Genomic DNA, 16,204 nt, shown 5'->3' on the forward strand with positions numbered 1-16,204 from the left:
GTAAGCACTGTCAAAGCAAACAAACCATCCTGGGACATAAACACCACCCAGCAGCTACAGGAGTAGCTGGCATTCTTTGAGAGGGAGAAGCTCCTTCACACAGTTGAAGGTAAAAACATTCAATTCTCATTCTTGGGTACAGGGCTCTGTAAGCCTTGGATCATGGCCTTGAAGGCTGAAAAGTCCACATCTGTAACCTCAGCCAGCATCTTAAGCACATCAGTGTGCTAGATCAGATTACCTGCTATCTAGATAGTTAAACTATACCTCTTCAAGAACATAGATGTGTGTTGCTTTACCTCACAGTCCTTGTCGTAAGCTAAAAAAGTGATACTGGTAGGTGCTGAATCCTGCATAAAGTACAACAGACTTGTTCAAAAAACTACATGAAATAGTTTTCTTATTCTGGCACAAAACAGTAGTACCCAGCTTCTTATAATAGCTACAATCACTGTGAATCTTCATTTTGGGAAAACAACTAATGAACAAGGAAGAAGCAGACACAATTATTCCATATACTTCCAGTGCTGATGGAGTGCTCATTCCTTTTCCATGGTATCAGGTCCTCTTCAGCTGCAAAGGCAATGTGTTGTGGCATTATAGTCTCAGGCTGAAGACTGCTTAAAGATGAACTTTAAAACTTCTTTTGAAGATAAATCAGTGGTACGCAAGTGATAGCTTTTTTAAACCCTCAGAGAGCTAATCTTAACTCAAGAAATAGAGGTAGAGAACATTTTCCACAGAGCAGGCAGTGCTATATAAGGTGTGTCATATCATTTTGTTCCTGTTCTTCCCCAGACCCTATAAGATACATTATTAGGCCATTTGAACAGTGAACGCATTGCACTTGTATATTTGTGCTCACACATTTCATAGCACTTCCAGTGAAACATTGTGTGATCCAACATTAGACATTAGCCAGATCTTTGAGGATATAGAACAAACCTAAACTTACTCCTCACAAAGGGTAAAGGAGAAGAGAGCACAAAAAGGTGGTTTCTGAGTAGTTGTGCTGGCCTATTTCACTTAGCATAATGTTTCTGAGAGTCATCTGCTTTGCAACATAGATATGCTTCTAAGGCATCTGGCTTTTCTTCCTAGGGAAATCTTACAATTTATTAAAGCCTGCATGTGTTCTAGATAAAAACTCACAAGGATATGTGAATTTGAGTCATGATTCAGTACAATTTTTCTAAGTGTTAGAAGAGATTTATTATAACATTTAAGTTTTTAAGTGATATTAAAGTTGAATACACACATATAGATCCATATTTAAACAAAATAAGAAAAACCAAGGGGCTGTCGAGGTGGCTTGTTGGGTAAGGATGGTTGTAGCTGGAAGTGTTCCTGTGTCCTGCCTGGTCCCACAGCCACTCACACCAAAATAAACACACAGAGGCTTATATTATTTACGAACTGTATAGTCTATGGCAGGCTTCTTGCTAGCTAGCTCTTATATCTTAAATCAACCCATAACTATTAATTTATGTATCACCTCATGTTCCATGGCTTTACCTGCATCCCATTACATGTTGTTCCTTGGGTAGCTGGTTCAGGTCTCTTCCCTTCTGCCTTTCTTCTTCCTGTCTATCTGCTTGTATTTCCTGCCTGCCTCTAAGCTGCCTTGCCATAGGCCAGTACAGCTTTATCAACCAATCAGAGCAACACATATTCACAGCATACAGAAAGACATCCCACAGCACTCATTTGGTTCTGAGCGTCTGCAGGAGCTGGGTGGGACCAGGAAAACTCCAGTTATAGATGGTTGCTGTTAAGCCTGGCAGCCTGAGTTTGATTCCCAGGACCCACAAAGCTAGAAGGAAAGAACTGACGGCTGCAAGTTGCCCTCTGACCTTCACATGTGCATTAGGGCACATGTTTTCCCCCACTCACTATTTTAAAACAAGCAGTTATTTTATTAAATGATTGAGAAAAAAGATTTAATTTGTTATTTTTCCTATATGTCTCTTAAAATTTAAAGCTCTCCCATTTAATGAAAGTTTATTTTCTGCTGTGACTAGAGGTATTTTTTGGATTGATTTATTTTATTCATATGAAAATTTTACCTTGTATGTATGCATGTCTACCATTTGTATACCTAGTGCGTGAGAAGATCAGAAGAGAGCATCAGATCCCTTGGACCTGGAGTTAGGTGGTTGTGAGCTGCCATGTGGGTGCTGAGAACTGAACCTGGGTCCTCTTCAAGAACAAGTGCCCTTAACCACTGATTCGTGTGGTGATGTATTTGTAATCTAAGAAATCAAGTTTTCCTGAAGATCAGAGGGCAGAGCCAGCCCCAGAGTTAGCCATAGTCAGGCAGTGGTGGCACATACCTTTAATCCTTGTACTCAGGAGGCAGAGGCAGAGATCTTTCTGGTTTTCTGTGAATTCAAGGCTGCACTGGGCTACATGAAATTAATCCAGTCTGTAGCTAGAGTTTTCCTGCCTTGCCCACAGTCAGGACAAATCTTTGTCACCCGCCAGTCCCACAGCCGCTCAGACCCAACCAAGTAAACACAGAGACTTATATTGCTTACAAACTGTATGCCGTGGCAGGCTTCTTGCTAACTGTTCTGATAGCTTAAATTAATCCATTTCCATACTTCTATACCTTGCCATGTGGCTGGTGGCTTACTGGCGTCTTCACATGCTGCTGGTCATGGCGGCAGCTGGCAGTGTGTTGCTAGAGTTTTCCTGCTTTGCCCACAGTCAGGACAAATCTTTGTCACCTGCCAGTCCCACAGCCGCTCAGATCCAACCAAGTAAACACAGAGACTTATATTGCTTACAAACTGTATGGCCGTGGCAGGCTTCTTGCTAACTGTTCTTATAGCTTAAATCAATCCATTTCCATAAATCTATACCTTGCCACATGGCTGGTTACTTACCAGCGTCTTCACATGCTGCTGGTCATGGCGGCAGCTGGCAGTGTCTCTCTGCCTCAGCCTTCTGCTTCCCAGAATTCTCTTCTCTCCTTGTCCCACCTACTTCCTGCCTGGCCACTGGCCAATCAGTGTTTTATTTATTGACCAATCAGAGCAATTTGACATACAGAACATCCCACAGCAGCAGTGTCTCTCTGCCTCAGCCTTCTGCTTCCCAGAATTCTCCTCTCTCCTTGTCCCACCTACTTCCTGCCTGGCCACTGGCCAATCAGTGTTTTATTTATTGACCAATCAGAGCAATTTGACATACATACCATCCCACAGCACCAGTCTAAAAGAGAAACAGCCAGGTAGTGGTGGCACACACTAGGAAGATTGAGACAGGAAGTGATATGGCTGGGCTGAGTAAGGAATATCAGGTCTCAGGAGACATGAATTTGCACTCTTGCAGAGGCTCTGTCAGGCTGAGGAGTTTGTGAGGTAAGAGGTGGTTGTGGCTTGCTCTACTTCTCTGATCTTTCAGCTTTCACCCTGATATCTGGCTCCATGTTTTTATTATAAGACCATTTTGGATTCATGCTACAGTTCTATTTCTCTTGCTCTAAGTTGAAGTATTTTTGAAAACTAATTCTCACTGAAACACTGAAATCCTTTTCAACCTCTTTGTTCCCTGAAGAATGGCATATAGACTTCCTAATTTGGCTCCAACTACTCATTTTAAAAAGTTTGTTTTATTGTAGTAAAATATTTAAAATAATAACTATCCTCTTAACTTTTTTTCTTTGCTGTGTCCTTTCCTCAGAAACTATTTATTGACTGGGTGGGACAAAAAAAATGTAACCTTGGCCACAAAGACATTACTAACAGTATTCATAGCTTGTTATTTTAATAATTCTAGGCATGAAGATAATGGACTCTTGGTATTTACCATTGGAACAGCCTGCCTATTGCTTTCACAATCTTGTGGTGATATCTGGATGGAAGTATTAAGGAAAATCACAAATAATAGTTATTTGGGTTTTATGCAGTATGGACTCAAGATCATATTCCACTTTGAAAACCATTTTTGGCTTTGCATTGTCAGCAGAGAGTTGACTTCTGACTGTTGATTTCAGGCATAGAAATTACCACACACATATCTTCCTACCCAAAGGAATAGCTAATTTGGGCAAAATAGAGGCAAGTGATATTGTCTGCAATTGGTGTTGGCATTTGCTGCAAAGACATATATGTTTGGTTTGGTACTAAATGTAGGTTTGGTGCTTCTAAACTATCGTTCTCAAGGATGTTAAGAATTTTCTCTTCCAGGTTGTATTTATGTATTTAGGAAATTTATGAATATATATATATATATATATATATATATATATATATATATAATACCAATTAATTAAAAAAAAGAGGCCACATTTGAAAACATGCAGTAAAAGGATATATGGAAGGCTTTGGAGGAACAAAAGGGAAGGGGGAAATGATTCAATTATTATAATCTGAAGATAAGTAATTAAAAAATAATCTTAGTACAGGTAGTCTTCTAATAACTAAATAATCCTACGAAGTAGGTGCTGAATATTGCCATTGATAGAAGGAAAAAGAGGCCCAGAAAGTCTGATTTGTCTAAAGTTACACACCTAGGAAACCAACTAAACAGATTCCCATCCAGGAATCAGTGATTAAGATGTCCTCATTTTATTGTATTACCTATATTGCCTTTAAATCCTGTTCTCCAACCTATGTCAAGTTGGAGGCAGTGAATTACTGCTGTTACAAAATTCTTTTGGATTTGCCTTCTTTCCTCACTTAGATAGTATTATCCATGATGATAATGATAAATAGATGAGATTATATGTGTTAACATGGTACAAAGCACAAAACTATGTATATACAATTTTAATGCTATCATTATTTTACAGAAAACTTAGCATAATTCTATTTTGTAATATTTCTTTGCTTATCAACTTTTTAAAGTATATTGATTATATTTCTTTAGCAAGGAAAGTTATTTAGGTATAGCAAAAGTTCAGATCATCATAAGACACACTAGAATAATACCTTGTAACTGAAGAACATAATATGTGTGGTTATTTGAAACTTCCATTTCTCTCTAGTCTTTCTTCTACAGTTATATTCAAAGTTAAAACTTTATGATGGCTTGGTTCCAATAATTGATATTTAATGGTTATATTCTGTATATTTGGACACAACTTTTTTTGAACCAGACATTATATATCCACAAATTGGAAAAATAGTTCTTCATAAAGGTGGTTGGCTCTTGTGTTTAATGTGTTTTTTAGCTGAAGACTGATTGCTTCTGTGTATAATACTTTAAAACAGTTTTTTAATTTTATTTGTGTGTGCGTGCATGTGTGAGGTGTGTGTGTGTGTGTGTGTGTGTGTGTGTGTGTGTGTGTGTGTGTGCATGTGTGTGCATGCACACGCGTGCATCTTTCTGGGCATATGGTGGGAGATCGGAGGGTAGCCTTGTGGAATTGATTTTCTTTTTCCACAGTCTGGGCTCTGGAGGTCAAACTCAGGTTTTAGGCTTGGCAGCATGCTCCTTACCCCCTAGGACCGTATTACATTTTTACCCAGAAAAGTTAACTTGTCCCTTTTTTTTGTCATCCTTGATTCTTAGTGAGTAACTGTTCATCAAAGAATGTAAAACAACTAGTATTTTTCATGGTGATGGTGGTGCTTGTTCTATAGGACTTTACTAAACTTTCAAAATATGCTTTAGCTGTATAACTGATAATATATTCTCTAATGGCCTCTATTGAAATGGTAGATCTGATGATAAAAATTGTGGAGAGTCTTGAACTTATAACATAAGACATTTTATTAATGTAGTCGAAAACCTGGTCTTTATTGTAACATAATTGAGCTTAGTATTTCGAATTTTTATTCATATTGTTAGTAGTAATTTGTATTTCCTTTTATAATAATAAGCTTTGATATGACTGCATTTGATTCCAAAGCAATAATATTTTCTTGCCAATCTGTTATAGTGACCAACAAGCAAGATAATTAACTAACAATTTTTAACATAAAAAATTGTATTCCATTCTCACTTAGAGGCTTTGTGGCTTTGGAATTAGATGTGAGTTGAAATTTCAATTCTGGAGCTTTTTAGTAGCAATAAATTTATATCCTTGAGCAGTTTTGTTGTTGGCTGCAGGTGCCGATTCTTATCTCTCAGCGCCTTTGGGAGGATCAGATAAGCTTGTGTGGTAACCTGCTTCCTATGTAACAGAGGCGGATTTTTTTAAACAGTTGTCCATTTATGATAATTTACAGATGAAAAAAGCTGAGGACTTATCTTATAAAAGTGTTTATCTTCTACCTAAAACAACCCAGTATTAGTTTTATATGTTTATGAAACATCTCATCAATATAATCTTTATAATTTTGAAAATATTTCTTTAGTGAAAATATTTTTAGTTAAAATATTTTATGCAGCAATAGTATGATTTGAACATTTTCTATAAATTACATATATACCTACATTCTAAATGATATAGGTGTGTGTTTTTATAGGTTTGCCTGAATCCATTATTGCGGCTGCATGTTCAAGGAGTGGCCAGAGGGTTCTGCATGTTGACTCGTAAGTTTTAACCCTGGTAGCATTTAACATATATGTATGTCTATGTATTTATATATGTGCTTGTATATATGTACCATGTGAAATTTCATTACATAGAAAAGGCACTGGGATTATTTTCATTTTTAACCGATAATGTGTAAGACACATAAAATACAAGGTTTCTTACTGTATTCTTTGAAATAAGGATCTTGTCCTTTAAAAGTAGTAAACCAAATGCATCTTATAAAAATTTTTTTTTCTCAGTCCTGAGCTTGATCTTAAAATAAGCAATTCTTTAACAGGCTTGAAAACCCCATGTGTGCCTTTTCTTATATAAATTGTGTGTGTGTGTGTGTGTGTGTGTGTGTGTGTGTGTGTGTGTTTGTGTATACCACATTTATTTGGTATTGTATTTTAGGCTTCATGTTTTATTAAAAAATTAGCCATTAGATTTGAATTTATGGTTTTATTAAAGGATATTAAAATTCGAACTTAAAAAAGTCTTAGGAAAAATGTCTAGTTTTCTCTTAACAAAAAAAAAGTAAAAGGAAAACTACTTGATGCCTAACTTAAATCTTAATTCCCATGTCCCTTGAAAGCAGGTCTTATATCTGCCACCTATATGTTTACTTATTTTGACTCAGACGAGAAAGACTAAGTGGACTTTGTCTTCCTTGTAGATACTAACTACAGTATTTTCCAGAGTGCTGGAAAACCAAGTAGCACTAGGTTTGTAAATAGTGTATAGTGTTTTCCCATATGTTCATATTGAAAAATGTAGCATTCATTAATTTATACTTAGAAGTAATATGATTCATGTTTGCATTTTCCTATATGCGTGTATGTTATTATACCTTATTCTTACTCCGTTTACCATTTCCTTCCCCCATCCCACTAATGCTCTTCTTACTGATCCCCTTCCCATCAGTGACCCCTTTCAGTGTTCATGTCACATGTATTTACAGCTGTTTTCTTTACCTTCTCTGAGGCTCCTAATCAGATAATTTCCTTTTCTCTTACGGTTTCCTTTTTGTTTTGGGACATTCTGTCTCTCTGTATCTTTCTTTCTACAGATCTTTTTTCTAAGATCATGTGCTGGTTAGTTTTTGTCAACTTGACACATACAGGAGAGTTATCTAGAAAGAACATCAATTGAGAAAATGCCCATATCAGATTGTCATGTGTAGGCAAGTCTGCTAGGCATTTTCTTGATTAATAATTGAAGTGGTAGCTCATGGTGGGTGAGGACATGCCTGAGCAGGTGGTCCTGAGTTGTATAATAAGGAGGCTCAACAAGCCATGGCGAGCAGGCCAGTAAGCAGCATTCCTACATGGTCTCTGCTTCAGCTCCTGCCTCCAGGTTCCTGCCCTGACTTCCCTTCATGATGGACAGTACACTGTAAGATTATAGAAAGTAAACTAAAACAAATTGTTTTTGTCTATTTTGGATTGTTTTTGCTTTGCTGTGAAATTTTGCATTTTTTAAATATATTCTTCAGAATGCAATTGAGACTTTGATGTGAAATGTGTTTTTGTGTCACTGTATTTTACATAGCTGTAAAAAAATGTAGCTATTTTTGCAATATGAATTTTATCATTTCATGTGCATGGAAGGTCTTTTCATCTTTTCTTCTTCAATTTTTTTAACAATGTATATTTATTAAGGGAACAAGAGGATATCCAAGAGGAATCCTAGTGAGGGCCCAGAGGCCTCCAACTAGACCAATGACTCATTGCAATGAACAATTTCAAGTAAAGATGTGTGGATTAAAGGGTATACTGTGTGACTCAGTGAGCCACACTACAGCTTCCATGCTGAGATTTTTTTTTATTTGTTTTTTGCATGTTGGTTTGGTTTTTCGTTGTTGTTTTGGTTTTACTTTTAAAGCTTGTTTTGGGGGAGGTTGCATGAGCACAGGGCAGAAGTGATGGGACTAGGAGATGAGTGGGATTGGGATGCATGATATGAAATCCAAAAAGAATGAATACAATGTGAAAAATGTGTATTTGTTTTTAATTCTTTTTTTTTTTTTTTTTTTTTTTTGGTTTTTCGAGACAGGGTTTCTTTGTGTAGCTTTGCGCTTTTCCTGGAGCTCACTTGGTAGCCCAGGCTGGCCTCGAACTCACAGAGATCCACCTGCCTCTGCCTCCCGAGTGCTGGGATTAAAGGCGTGCGCCACCACCGCCTGGCTTTTAATTCTTTAGATAGGGTCTTGTAGCACAGGTTGACCCAGGATGATCTTTAACTTCTGATTCTCCTCACTCTGCTCCCCAAGGGCTGGGATTAGTAGATATAAGCCATCTGACACCCTGTTTTAAATTTTAATTTTCAGTGTTTATCATTGTGGTGATCTTTTATCTCTTTTTAAAAATTTTCCTGAGTATTTTAATTTTTTGTGATGTTATTGTCAGTGAAGTTTTTTGCTCCTAATGTTTTCCTCTACAAGTCTGTTATTGTTATATAGTAAGGATAATGGCTTTTATATGTTGATTTTTATATCCTATTTTTACTATAAGTATTAATTGGCTCTGAGAGTTTTTGCTGAAGTTTTTCCACTATTTTCAATATAGAATCATATTATTATGAAGTGGGAATAATTTGGCATTTTCCTATTTTACATCCACTTCATTTCATTCTCTTATTGAAATCTACCTTGACAAGAGTGGAAAAAGATTCACCATTTTCTCATTCCAGGTTTTAGAGGAAGTGCCGTTTCTCTACTTAGCATAATGTTGGCTCTAGGTTTTCCTTTTTGATGAGATATGTTCCTTGTAGTTACAGTTTTCTAAAAGCTTTCATCATGAAGGGATGTTGAAATTTGTCAAAGATCTATTCTCAGTGCACTGATAACTGTCATGTGGTTTCTAGCCTTAAGTCTGTTTAATATGTTGCATTTATTGATTTGTCTATATTGATCCAATTTTGCATCACTAGGTGAAACCAAATGGTCATAGTATAATAGATTTTAATTTGTTGTTTTTAATTTTGGTTTACATGTATTTTATTGAGATTTCTAAACATCTTAGTTTATTAGTGAAATTGGGCTGTAGTTTTCTTACTAGCTTTATAAAACAAATTTGATACTATTCCCTCTTTCTATTTCATTCAACTTTACTGAGTATTAATATCACTTCTTTGTATTTGTCAGGGTTTTCTAAAGGAACAGAATGGATAAAATGAATATATGTGTATTAAAAGGGGAGTTACTAGATTGGCTTGTTTGATATGGTCCATGTAGTTTAACAATGGCTGCCTCACTCTAAAGGTCCAGATTCTGGTAGTTGTTTAGTCTACAATTCTGTGTAGCTGGAGATTTCTCCAGTCCCACTGGCTTGCAACTACTGAGACCCAAGTAAACACATGGAGACATATTACGTATAAACTGTGTGGCCCTGGCAGGCTTCTTGCTATCTAGTTCTTATATCTTAAATTAACCCATTTCTATTCATCTATAAGTTGCCACGTGGCTTGTGGCTTACTGGTACTTGACATCTTACTTCTCATGGCTTCAGTGGCTGTCAGCGTCTCCTGACTCAGCCTTCCACTCCCAGAATTCTCCTCTCTGCTTATCCCGGCTATATTATACTTCCTGCCTGGCTACTGGCCAATGAGGGTTTTATTTATCAATCAATCAGAGCAACACATTCACAGCATACAGAAAGACATCCCTAGCAATTCTGGATGTCTAAGCAGTTTCATTCTGGAACTGGAGGCCTAGGGGATTACTGGAGAGCTCAGTTCTTCAGTCCACATTGGAGTCCCAGAGAATATTACTGGTTGTAAAATCAGTCAAGGAATGTCATGTCAACAGAATGAATCAACTTGCCAGCTAGAGTGACAGCAAATGGGCAAAAAGCAAAGTCTCCTTCTTCTGTCTTTTGATTTGGGCTGCCATCAGAAGGTTCCACCCAGATTTAGGATGGGTTGCCCTGCTTTAAATAATCTCCCACAGGAATGCCAGTATCTTGTGGTTTACTTAATCACAGATGCAGTCTAATTGACAAGCAAGATTAATATTCACAGTCTTCTTTGAAGTATTGTGAGACTCTTGTAGTGAATTCATCTAGTCGGGTTTTTCTTTATGAGAAGGCTATTTTCATCATTCTTTTTCCTTTTTTCATGGCTTATTATAGGTTTCTTCAAGTTGTTTTGCTTTTGGCAGTTCATATGTATTGGACTTCATTTCTTCTAAATTTTCCAGTTTTTTAGAATGTACATTTTAAAAGTATTTACCAGTGGTATGGATTTCATTGAAATCTCTCCTCATTTTTAATTTTATTAGTGTCTTCTCTCTCTTTGGGTTTATTTTGGCTAAAGGTTTGTCAGTGTTTAGCTTTTCAAAGAACTGCTTTATTGAGTTATTTTTTTTTCTTTTAAAGGATTTTTTTATTATTTTATTTTATTTTACAATACTATTCAGATATACATAACAGCCACAGATTCCCTTGTTCTCCCCCTTTTTGCCCCCCTCCCCTTCCCCCCAGGCCACCCCCCATTCCCACCTCCTCCAGAGCAAGGCCTCCCCCGAGGACTGAGATCAACCTGGTAGACTCAGTCCAGGCAGGTCCAGTCCCCTCCTCCCAGATTGAGCCAAGTGTCCCTGCATAAGTCCCAGGTTTCAAACAGCTAACTCATGCAGCAAGCCCAGGACCTGGTACCACTGCCTAGATGCCTCCCAAACAGATCAAGCCAATCAACTGTCTCACCTATTCAGAGGGCCTAATCCAGTTGGGGGCCCCTCAGCCTTTGGTTCATAGTTCATGTGTTTCCATTCGTTTGGCTATTTGTCCCTGTGCTTTATCCAACCTTGGTTTCAACAATTCTCGCTCATATAAGCCCTCCTCTTTCTCGCTAATTAGACTCCCAGCGCTCCACCGGGGCCTAGCCGTGGATGTCTGCATCCAGATTCCTCAGTCCTTGGATGGGGTTTCTGGCACAACTCTTAGGGTGTTTGGCCATGCCATCACCAGAGTAGGTCAGTCCCGGCTGTCTCTCGGCCATTGCCAGCAGTCTTTTGTGGGGGTATCTTTGTGGATTTCTGTGGGCCTCTTTAGCACTTTGTTTCTTCCTTTTCTCGTGTGGTCTTCATTTACCATGGTCTCCTATTCCTCTCTGTTCTTGATCCAGCTGGGATCTCCTGCTCTTTTTCCCTCGACCCTCGCCCTTCATTGCTCCCACTCATGTTCAGGTTGTTTATGTAGATCGAGTTATTTTTGAATCCATTAATTTTGCCATAGTATTTTTCATTCATTGTTAAGGTATTGTTAATTCAGGAGTGTCTTGGCTTAATCTGTACATGATTGTGTAGCTTCTGTGGTTTCTCTTGTTGCTGATTTCTAGTCTTATTCTGTTAACTAATGAGATACAAGAAATTCCTTCAGTGCTTTTGTATTTCTTTAAGCTGTCTTGGTATCCTAGAATCTGTTCACTTTTAGACAGGCCTCCATGAGACTCTGAAAAAGATAGCACTTGTGTATTATTGGCTGGAATATTACGTAGGCATCTGTAAAGTCTATTTGAACTATTTTGTAATTTAACTTTGAAGTTTTTTGTTGATGTTTACTTTGGATACTTTTGTAAAGATGAGAGTGGGGTAATGAAGTCACCCATTATTAATATTTCAAGACCTCTCTGACCATTTATGCTCATTAGTGTTTGTTGTATGAAATCAGGAATTCCAGTGTTCTGTTCATATATATTTAAAATTATTATGTCTTCTTAATGCAGTATATTTTTTTAAAAATACAGTTCTTTAAGAATACAGTTTTTAAGGAAGGCTACTTTATTTTATAAATATACGATGCCTTCCTTAAATCTGACTAATTTTTGTTTAAAGACTACCTCATCAGATAGCAGAATAGCTATACTAGCTTGTTTTCAGCTTCCATTTGCTTTATTCATTGATTTCTAGCCTTTAAGTTTATATGTCTTTTTCAGTAAGTTTTATCTTGGAGAAGACAAATAGTTTGATCTTGTATTTTAATCTGTTCTCCTGGTGAATTGAGAATATTTCTATTTGAAGTTATTTTTAAATTTTAATTAAATGTTTCAAGTTATTGTTTTAGACATTGGGAAAATGGACGTCCTCCTAACATTTTTTTTTACATTTATGTATTTATTTGTGTGTATGTATGTACATTTTTATGTGCTAGAATATGCACATGGAGGTTAGATGATTACTCATAGAAGTTGGTTTTTCTTCTTCGTCCATAGGGGTCTATGGGATTGAATTCAAGTCATAAAACTTGGCACTGTGCACCTTTATTAAACAAGCCATCATACCAGCTCCTCCTTTCCTCTTTATTGACTTTGAAACAGGGCCTTATTATGTTGCCTAGGCAATCCTTGGACGTACTATGTAGTTCAGTCTGTCTTGAACTCCTGGTTATCCTCCTGCAGTACTACTCCCACTTTTGATTATTATTGATCAGTATTTACGTATTCCTATAAGTTTTTTTTATTTATTTTACATACCAACCAGTTTCCCCTCCCTCCTCTCCTCCCTTCCCTTCCCCCCATCTCTCTTCAACCCACCCCCCATCACTCCTCCCTCTCCATTCAAATGGGGTATGATCTCCCTTGGGAATCTACAAAGCATGGCATATCAACTTGCAGCAGGACCAAGCTCCTCCCCCCTGCATCAAGGCTAAACAAGGCATCTCACCAAAGGGAATAGGTTCCAAAGAGCCAGCTCATGCATCAGGGGCAGGTTCTGATCCCACTGCTAGGGGCCCCACAAAAGACCAAGCTACACAACTGTCACCCAGATGCAGAGGGCCTAGGTCAGTTCCATGCAGGCTCCCTAGCTGTCTGTCCAGAGTCTGTGAGCTCACACAAGCTCAGGTCAGCTGTCTCTGTGGTTTTCCCCATCATGATCTTGATGCCCCTTTGCTCGTATAATCCCTCCACCCTCTCTTCAACTGTACACCCAGAGTTTGGCCCAGTGCTTGGCTGTGGATCTCTGCATCTGCTTCCACCAGGTACTGAATGAAGTCTCTGTGATGACAATTAGGGTAGTCACCAATCTGATTACTAGGGAAGGCCAGTTCAGGCATCCTCTCCACTATAGCTAGGACTCTTAGCTGCAATTATCTTTGTGGTTTCCTGGGATTTCTGCTGGCACCAGGTTTCTCCCTGACCCCATAATACCCCCCTTTATCAAGATACCTCTTTTATTACTCTCTCCCTCTGTCCCACCCTGAAGATAACCATCCTGACCCCTCCTGTTCCCATCCCCCTATCCCCTACCTGTGGTGGTATTCTAATTGTACTGAAATGTGATTTTGATTGTATGTTAAATAAAGTTGTCCGGGGGTCAGAGCTATTAGAGCCATAGCAAGAGTGTGGCGGTGGTGGCACACGCCTTTAATCCCATAGATCTCTGTGTGTTCAGGGATACAGCCAACATTGGAGACATATGCCTTTAAGACCTAGGGGGCTGTACATTCAGACAGTGACGAGGCAGTCACGTGTTTGGGTTTACAACCAATGAGAAGGCAGAACAAAATACTATAAATAGACGAACAGACAGGAAATAGGTCTCTTTCGGGAAGCTGGGACACCGCAGGCGGAAGGGTGAGATTTTAGCTCTGAGCTCTGACCTCTCAGCTTTCTCTTTTACATTGTTTCTGTGTTTCTTATTTAATAAGACGGTTGGTTACATCTACACCTACCCTCTCGTCCCCTGCCCCCGCCCCCAGCTTACCCAGGACATCTCATATTCCTATAAGTTTTAATATTTGTTTTTGTTGTTGGCTGTGTTTTTTGTTCTCCTTTGAGTACAAGGGCTTTTATGATTTATTATGTTAAACATAATGTATTCCTAACTAGTTCTCACTTGTGGATGTATTCCTCAGACTCTCTTTCCTTGTCCTTGTACACAATATTCCATGAAATATTTTCTTATGAGGCTGGCTTAATTGTCATGCCTTAGTTGTACTTGTCTTGAAGCATGCTTATTGTCCCTCAATTTTAAAAGCTAACTTTGGGGACTAGAAAGATGGCTTAGTGGTTAAGAGCTTATCCTGACTCCTCCTGCAGAGCATGAGTTCAGTTTGTAGCACCTGCATCTTGTAGCTCATAGCCACCTGTAACTCCATCTTCAGGGCATCTGAGGGCCCTCTTCTGTCATCTGCAAGTACCTGTTCTCATGTGTACATACCCCATCTCCAAGCACACATAATTAAAAAATAAAATAAATGTTTAAAAGGCAACTTGAGTGTTTATAATCCTTGTTGATGGTTTATTTTCAAGGCTTGAAAAATAATTTCATTCTTTATGTCCACTTAGAATTGCTAGTGATAGGTCTATATGTTTGCTGTTGTAGGTGATTTGACTTTTTCCTCTTCCAGCTTTTAATGTTGTCTTTGTTTTGTACTTTTGACAATTTGTGGTTTTTCTTGGAAAGGTTGTTCTCTTGTCACATCTATTTGATTATTCTAAATACCTCCTGTGTTTGGATGTACCATTTCTTTTCTAGATTGGGAGAATTTCCTGCTATGGTTTTACTGAATCCTTGATACTGTTAGTGTTCAGTATTTATGTTGTCTCCTACTTTATGTATTCTTAGTCCCTTAAATGTATAATGGAGTTCTTGGGCCTTTTGGTCATAATCGTTTGCTTTTTTTTCTTCTAGTTATCTTATATAGTAGTTTCTAGACCTTGTTTTCCATCTCTCATACTTTTTCCTCTCCTTAGTTGTATTTGTGGATGGTGATTTTTTAAATGTGTTTTTTAATTTGATGGGTTATCTGATTTCTAACATACATAGGTTTTGTTTTTAGAATCTCAGTTTCCATGCTGACAATTTTCTTCATGTTTTGGAATTTCTTTACTATATTGTTGATGTTTTCATCCCCTTATTTTCTTGTCTAGGTCTTGGATTGATTTCCTTAATTCATCTTAAAATTTTGTGTAAAATTTAAAAACAAAATAAATGAAAACAAATAGAAATAATAAAATGAAATAAAAATATAACAACATTTGTTGGTATTTCTTCCTAGTTAGGATAAGTGTGGTTTTCCTGTTCCCTTTAGTTGTCTACTAGCCATTTTTGCAGGTCAGAGGAGGGCTGTTAGTCTAATTAATTCAGAGTAGATCAGAATATTCTCTCTGTCACTGAGAAGAGTTACTGGGTTGGACTCTTTTCTTTTGGGAATTTCCTGGTCAGTGTGAAATGATTCCTTTAACATCTTACTCGGCTGCCTATAACTACCTCCTTCATTCTGGTACTAGTTGGTAAGAAAGAAGTAAATATCACCCCCACTAGAACAAAACACAAAACAATCAAGAATGGAATCTTTTGAATGCATAAGTGTTGGGAGAGAATCTATCAAAGTAGATTAAGAAGAAGCAGCTAAAAGTTTAGCAGGGAAGCATGATGGTGTGGTTGTTTATTAATCTGATAAATTGATTCTATAGCTCTTCATTCCACACAAGACAAAGCTTGAAGCAAAGGGACATTTATGAATTGTTTGCTGATATGGCCCAGGTTTAATTTTTTTCCTCATTTAATACTGATTTTAGTACTTAGGATTTATTTAATATTAGTGATATTCAGTTTACTTCATCAGCCTTGCCTTGTCTCTCTTCCTTGGTGTGTGGATCTTTGTCTCTGTCTGTCTGCCGTCTGTCTCTCCATCTCTGTTTTTCTCAGTGCTGGCAGTCAAAGCCAGGGCCTCGAATTTACCAGGGAAATGCTTTACCAGTTGAACTATATTAACAGACCCTTTAATTTCT

At 37.7% G+C, this 16,204-nt stretch overlaps 1 protein-coding gene across 1 annotated transcript in view; it reads left to right on the forward strand.

The window, feature by feature from the left end:
• Chm (CHM Rab escort protein) overlaps nt 1-16,204 on the forward strand; it is a 160,514-nt gene that overhangs the window by 23,052 nt on the left and 121,258 nt on the right. Inside the window, exon 2 of the mRNA XM_006991157.4 lies at nt 6,420-6,486. Coding sequence (XP_006991219.1) covers nt 6,420-6,486 — 67 coding nt within the window. The remainder of the gene's footprint in view (nt 1-6,419; nt 6,487-16,204) is intronic.

Source organism: Peromyscus maniculatus, chromosome X (genome assembly GCF_049852395.1).
Source record: "Peromyscus maniculatus bairdii isolate BWxNUB_F1_BW_parent chromosome X, HU_Pman_BW_mat_3.1, whole genome shotgun sequence".
Taxonomy (NCBI): Eukaryota; Metazoa; Chordata; class Mammalia; order Rodentia; family Cricetidae; genus Peromyscus; species Peromyscus maniculatus.